We start from the raw sequence: 6,833 nt of genomic DNA, 5'->3' as shown, positions 1-6,833 counted from the left end.
TCCTTCTGCTCCTCTCTGTCATGACTCTGCAGGGTTGGTAGCCTGGACACACACACACAGTCCGTGTGTCCGTTTCCAGGTATGGCCCTCCCACCAGGGCCCACGAGCTGACCAGTCCCCCTTCTTGGCAGGACAGAGACATTTGCTTTGCATAGTGGGCTATATGTCTTCATTTGCATAGTCTATCGGTCAGTGCTTGGAAGCTGCCTCTGGCCACTGGCAGTGGAATTAAAGGGTTGTGTCACCTGCCCAAGCAAGTGACCAGTAAGGCCGGCCCCAGAGACCTGAGCAGCAGAGGACCTGCTGGTGAACTGAGTTGAGAAGCGGATCCGGATGAAGCCCTGTATCCGGAGTCACGTCTGAACCCCACTTTGAACCTGTTGCTTCCCTCGTAAACTCCCTGATCCGTGTGGCCTGTGAATTCCTTTGCAATCACTCCTGGAACCCAGCAGAGAAGTGGAGAGTGCGTGGGAGGGATGACTGGTGTCAGAATTGGTGAGGAGGCTGGTTGGAGGTCTCTGACCTCCGCCTGCACCTCCTTGAGCTGATGTTGATGGTGAGTCTTCCCCCCTCACCCCCCAAAGCCAGGGGGCTTCTGACAATACCTCCACCGTGTGTCTACAAACGTCAGTCAACCCAGACAAAAGTGGGTAGAAAGCAAGCTGGGGTTAACCCCCTTGTTACCATCAAACCACTTCTTTCACAGAACTGGAGCTGAGATAAATCTTGTGGGCTTAAGGACAATCTCTCCAGCCCTTTTCCGATGAACCAAGTCTAAAGGCCACATAGAGCAGGCGTCCTCAGACCATTGGGAGGGCCGGACTATAGTTTAAAAAAAACAAAACTGAACAAATTCCTATGCACACTGCACATATCTTATTTTGGAGTAAAAAAACAAAAAAGGGCAAAAACACCCGGCGGGCTGGTTAAATGTCCTCGGCGGGCCACATGTGGCCCGCGGGCCATAGTTTGAGGACCCGTGACTTGGAGAAACAAATTTCTCCAACCTTAGTTGATAGAAATCATCTCACCACCACCCCACCAACCTCAAGTTGTCAGGGCTGCTTCTCTTTGGCCCAGCTTGTGTTCCCCCGCTCATCCCTGAATCAAACACCAGGCAAGTGGGGCGCCCTCCCTTTGGACCTCGGTGCGATCCAACTTCCCCCTTCATCCCTGAGCCCTGGGGCCTGAGAAGAGGCCTCCCTAAGGACAGCTGGAATTCTGCGACAAGAAGGGGCGGGAGTGCATGCAGGGCAGACACCGCCCTGCCGGCGAGGGACACAAGGCCCTTGACCTCTTGATTCCTTACCACAGTTCTTCACCTCTTCCTCACAGCTCGCCCCAGGATTCCCGCCTCTACCTTGTCTTCCCCCACGACTCCTCTGCTCTCTCCAATTCCTTTCACCACCTCCAGCTCTTTGACCAGGACAGTTCCAACGTGGTATCGGTGAGTCCATGCAGACCTCCGTGCAGAACGGACAGGGTAGGGCCTCCAGGATCAGCACAAGGGCACAGGCTGCCGTGGGGCGGAACAGAGCGGGGCAGCAGTGGGAAAGGTGGGAAGGGGTGGGCTATAGTGCGTGAGACCAGAAGGTGGACCATAGACACAGGAAGTGGGGAGGAGGAAGTGTAGTGGGTGGGACAGGAAGGAGGACGTTGTAGTGAGGGGGGTGTCAAGGGCTGGACTGTAGTGTAGAGAGGGAGATGAGTGACAGGGATACATTTTGGCCCTGCCGCCCGCCCTCCAGCGCTTTCTCCAGGATCCCTACTCCACAACCTTCAGCAGCTTCTCCCGGGTAACCAACTTTTTCCGGGGAGCCCTGCAGCCACACCTGGAGGGGGCCTCCTCCGACCTCCCCCCACCTCCAGATGATGAACCAGAGCCTGGGTTCGAGGTCATCTCCTGTGTGAGTATCTGGGTAGAGGTCGCTGCTCTCTGGCTGTGCTACTGGAGCGGTGACGTCCGGTTTCCAGGGGGCCTCTATTGACTCAGTAAATTAGGGGCGGTCATGGTACCCTCCTTGTGGATGCAGCGGTGAATTCAGGGGAAGTGGTCACAGCTGTGGCAGCCTTTCCCCCCCCCCCCCAAGCCCTGACCGGGTAGCTGTCATTACTGGGAGACCTTTCCTGAGTTGGGGTGAATGTGCCACTCAGCTCGAGAAAGAGGCACTTTCTGCACCCCCTCCACCCCCCACCCCCCTGAACGCTAGCCTGTACATCAGGGTACATGTCCAGGACACCTCCCCTTGAACTCTGCTCTGTGTCCACAGGTGGAGCTGGGGCCTCGGCCAGCCGTGGAACGGGGCCCGCCAGTCACCGAGGAGGAGTGGGCCCAGCACGTGGGTCCCGAGGGCCGACTGCAGCAGGTTCCCGAGCTGAAGGCCCGGATCTTCTCAGGGGTGAGGGGCTGGGGGCTGGGCTATGGGGACAAGGGCAGCTTGCCTTTGTGGGGCAATGAGATATGGCGGGGCACCACCCACTCTGAGCTGTCTGCTCTCTTCCGAATCTCTCAGGGTCTAAGCCCCAGCCTAAGGCGAGAAGCCTGGAAGTTGCTCCTGGGGTACCTCAGCTGGGGGGGCTCTGCCGAGGAGCACAAGGCCCATGTGCGCCAGAAAACGTGAGTGGGCCACACCGAGTCTGGGATGGCACTGACTTCCCAGCGTGGTGGCGGAGCTGGCGGGTGCACAGGCCCCAGTAGGCACCCATCCCTCAGGAGCACAGGGTCTCACTTGTCCTCTTTCCCAGGTTGGTCAGGGATGGGTCTCCCAAGTGGCCCTGGCACCAGAAACTCCCCTCCAACATGTCACCGTAGCTTCTTCATATTTGTCACACACACCCCACCTCCCTCCCTGACCCTCTCAGTAGGTGCTCAGTGGGTGACACAAGGCTTTCTTCCCTGTGCCATGCTGTTTGAGTCACCGCAGCTTTGAAATATGTTTGCAACCTTGTCAGGCTCTTTCCTCTGCCTTTCCGTTACCTACACACCTGCTGTGTACCTGGGATGCAGCAATGCCTGTGATGACCTGGCCCCTCCCTACCTGCGCCCACCCCTCTGCTTAGTTCTCCAGTGTTACTATCACATAGATACCACAAGAGAGGGGAGTGGGGGCTTAGCAAACAATAACTTATTTTCTCACAAATGTGGGAGGCTTTCCGAATTCAGGGTACTGGCTCTTGGGGATGGATTTCTCTCGCTGTTGGCTCAGGAGGAAGGCCCTTCTCTCTACTGAGTTTTTGCTTCTTGGTACCCGAGGGTCTCCAGGTGGATAAGTGGCTTGGCATGTACCTTCCTCATCTCTGTCGTTTTAAATCATCTCAGCTACACTGTATATATGAAGAAGCCTGCACTGTTAGCTTAACAAAGGCAACCCCTTCCCAGTGGGGCTGTGACAACCAGCATCCCTCCAAACTGCCTGACAGCTAGTGATTCTGACAGGGGACCCCGACAGGACAGGGTGAAACTGCCCCTGTGGCTTCCCGACGCTGTAACTCTTAGGGGAATGGAAAGCCTCGGTTTCCTCCCTCCGAGTGGCAGGTAGTTTTGAACTCCTAACCCTGTGGTGAGTAACCCAATCTGTCGCCACTACACCCCAGGCCTGAAAGTCAGGTCTTGGAGCACCAGGAGCCCCGGGGCCCAGCAGGTTACACACTGGGCTTCCAAGCACAGGGTCAGCGGTTGGAAACTACCGGCCCCATGGAGGGAGAAAGATGAGGCTCTCTGCTCCCAGAAAAATTCACGGCCTCGGGCACCCAGCGTGGCAGGTCTGCTTTGTCCTTCCTGTAGGGTCTGCAGGAGAAGAAACCAGTTCAGCGGGCAGTGAGGGTTTTTATTTTGCTTCTGTTTTCTCAGCAGGGATGTTAACACGTCCCTAGGAAACACCCATCGTTTTCTTTTAGATTTCATTTTTCTAAAGTCCCTGCCTATTGAGGCGGGGTGGACACCGTTCGATCCCTAACATCTCAGCTCCGGCTGTTGGGTGCTTCGGGCTTTCTGTAGATGCTTCGAGGACACGCTGTGTGGTGGGGATGCCTTGGCGGCAGGGGCAGTGACAGGAGTGACCGGGTGGCCCGCCTGGGTCTGAGGGCACCTGTGAGCTGAGCCTCAACAGTGCGCCAGGCCCCCCTGTAGGGAGTGGTCCTCACAAGGACCTCCCCCGCCTGCCCGCCCCGCAGGGACGAGTACTTCCGCATGAAGCTGCAGTGGAAGTCCGTGAGCCCCGAGCAGGAGCGGAGGAACTCCCTGCTGCGTGGCTACCGCAGCCTCATCGGTGGGTGCCCGCTGCAGCCACTGCAGGGGGAGGCGCAGCGCCGGGGAGGTGGGGAAGGAATCCGTCCAAGAGCCGCTGCCCACCAGCTGGCAGGGATCTCGGGACTCCTTCTTAGCCTCCGTCTCCCCACTGGTAGCTGGGTATAGGAGGAGCCCCTGTGGCGCGGCGGTTGGGTGCTCGGCTGCGACCTGAAAGGTTGGCAGCCTGCAACCCGTGAGTCGCAGCCGTGGCGTGGTCCCCGGGGGTGCGGCGTGCTGTGTGTGTACCCGGATGGGAGTGATCTTAGCTCGAAATGAGCCATAGGATGGGGTCTGCGTCCAGAGGAGGTGCGGACGCTGGGGGCCCCTCACCCCGCCCCTGCCTGTCCCGCAGAGCGCGACGTGAGCCGCACTGACCGGAACAACAGATTCTACGAGGGCCCTGAGAACCCCGGGCTGGGCCTGCTGAACGACATCCTCCTCACCTACTGCATGTACCACTTCGACCTGGGTGCGGGCCCAGCCGGGGAGCGGGGGTGGTGGGGTGGGGGCAGGAGCCTGGGGCACAAGGACTGACCCAACTTTGACCCCATCTGTCCCCAGGCTATGTCCAGGGCATGAGCGACCTCCTCTCCCCAATCCTCTACGTCACCCAGAGCGAAGTGGACGCCTTCTGGTGCTTCTGTGGCTACATGGAGCTGGTGGTGAGAGGCAGGGAGGTGGTGGGAGACAGGTGCCAACTTCCCCGCCGAAGAGTCACCAGCTGCTCACGTGTTCCCTTCCCCTCGCCCCCCCCTCCCCAGCACGGGAACTTTGAAGAGAGTCAGGAGACCATGAAGCGACAACTCGGGCAACTGCTGCTGCTCCTGAGGGTGCTGGACCCATCTCTGTGTGACTTCCTGGGTGCGCGTCTAAGGGAGCAGGAGGCGGGCAGGGCGGCTGAGGGCTGGGACTTGTGCCATTGGCTCCAGAGGGTGTTCAGGACGTTTGTCCCCGGTTTCACATATAAAGATCCTGACTCCTATCAGAAGCTAAAGCCCGCACGTGCGTGTACACAAAAGGATTGCCCTTTGGAGCAAGACCGCAGCAAATACAGACGCGTGGGCCACGTTGGAATGGCATCCATTTGACAATCAGTTGAACTCAGAAAACCAAATTCACTGCCCCCAAGTCAAGTTTCGACCCCGTGGGGCACCAGGATTGGCCCTGGAGGTCTGTGGAGCCATAGGGCTCCCCGGGAGCAGACAACTTCCTCTCCCCCCTGGAGCGGCCAGTGGGTCCAGTTTACTTAACCTGACCGCTTGGACATTGGACGTGGGAGTTTTCTCATGACGCTGCGGGTAGTTTCTTTACGTCATCATCTCCCAGAAATGCGCCAACGACTTATTTTGATGCTAGCAGTTTATGGAAGGGTAGACGAGGCCTGGTGCTGCCGCAGTTAATCGTGCGGTTGCATAGCCGGAAGGTCAGCAGTTTGAACGTACCCAGCTGCTCCTCAGGAGAAAGAAGGAGCAGGCCACTTCCGGGCTGTTGACCTGGCTTCCGGAAAGATGGACAGCGTTTGGTACCCCGTGGGCAGCTCTTCACCGAACCGTCTCCCTCCACGGGCTCCAGCACCCAGGGGTTGACGTGTGCCCTTGTGCTTTGTCTCCCGGCTCTGAAAGCAAACTAATGGCGCAGGACACGGCATCTGAATTTGGGCAGGCGATGCCCTGCTTCATTTCCGGAGCACAGCCTCGCTCGCGCCAGTGGGCGATCTCTAAGTGGGTGGGGGCTTTACACTGCGTGCGTCCGGAGTTGGTTTGGGACTTGGTCTGTAGTGAGCATCCGCCGGTGAGCCTGGCTGGGCATGTGGGAGGGGGACGCCCTGGCCGGACCTGGGCGCCCTGGCGGTGGGCTCACCCTTCCCTCCCTCCCTCCGGCAGACTCCCAGGACTCCGGCTCCCTCTGCTTCTGCTTCCGGTGGCTGCTCATCTGGTTCAAGAGGGAGTTCCCTTTCCCAGACGTCCTGCGGCTGTGGGAGGTCAGGGGCTGCTTCCTGCTTGGGGATTGGGAAAGGGGTCGGGGTAGGGGCAATGCTGGAGAGGGAGAAGATATGTGGCCTGTGGGAGGAGTCCGTGGGGCCCCACCTGTGCATTGACCCGCCCTTCTGTAGGTGCTGTGGACAGGGCTCCCCGGGCCCAACCTGCACCTGCTGGTGGCCTGTGCCATCCTGGACATGGAGCGGGACACCCTCATGCTGTCCGGCTTCGGCTCCAATGAGATTCTCAAGGTGAGACCACGCCCCCAACGGGCTGGGCTGGGTCTCCCTGGCTCCGTGGCTTCCCTTGGAGCTGTTGGGTGGGTTGAGTGCCCTCCTGACGGCTGGCAGCCAGGTGCCTCACCATTGCTCCACCCGGGTTCTTGACGTTACACACCACTTTCTCCAGATAGGCTAGTGGAGAGGATGGTGAGGCAGGCGGTGCATGCTGTGGGGTGGGGTGGCATGGAAAGGGGCATTGCTCTCTGCCTGGCCATATCTCGGGCGCCAGCAGCACCCCACAGAGAGCAGAATGGGGCCTCTAGCGGTGGGTGGGTTGGGGCGTGT

The 6,833-nt window shown here is 59.1% G+C and overlaps 1 protein-coding gene across 2 annotated transcripts in view; it reads left to right on the top strand.

Annotated features, from left to right (window-relative positions):
• The window catches only part of TBC1D17 (TBC1 domain family member 17), a 12,853-nt gene that overhangs the window by 5,148 nt on the left and 872 nt on the right, over nt 1-6,833 (top strand). For both annotated transcript variants that reach the window (XM_004710675.2, XM_045292954.1), the window contains 10 exons: nt 1,336-1,447; nt 1,749-1,907; nt 2,271-2,399; nt 2,514-2,617; nt 4,174-4,268; nt 4,641-4,757; nt 4,850-4,950; nt 5,050-5,149; nt 6,172-6,269; nt 6,402-6,518. In XM_004710675.2, the coding sequence (XP_004710732.1) occupies nt 1,336-1,447; nt 1,749-1,907; nt 2,271-2,399; nt 2,514-2,617; nt 4,174-4,268; nt 4,641-4,757; nt 4,850-4,950; nt 5,050-5,149; nt 6,172-6,269; nt 6,402-6,518 (1,132 nt within the window). The remainder of the gene's footprint in view (nt 1-1,335; nt 1,448-1,748; nt 1,908-2,270; nt 2,400-2,513; nt 2,618-4,173; nt 4,269-4,640; nt 4,758-4,849; nt 4,951-5,049; nt 5,150-6,171; nt 6,270-6,401; nt 6,519-6,833) is intronic.

The sequence above is a fragment of the Echinops telfairi genome, unplaced genomic scaffold (assembly GCF_000313985.2).
Source record: "Echinops telfairi isolate 266 unplaced genomic scaffold, ASM31398v2 ScPeMD7_655;HRSCAF=1070, whole genome shotgun sequence".
Taxonomy (NCBI): Eukaryota; Metazoa; Chordata; class Mammalia; order Afrosoricida; family Tenrecidae; genus Echinops; species Echinops telfairi.
Note: the sequence above shows the minus strand (reverse complement) of the source record. Positions and strands in the feature narration are given on the sequence as shown.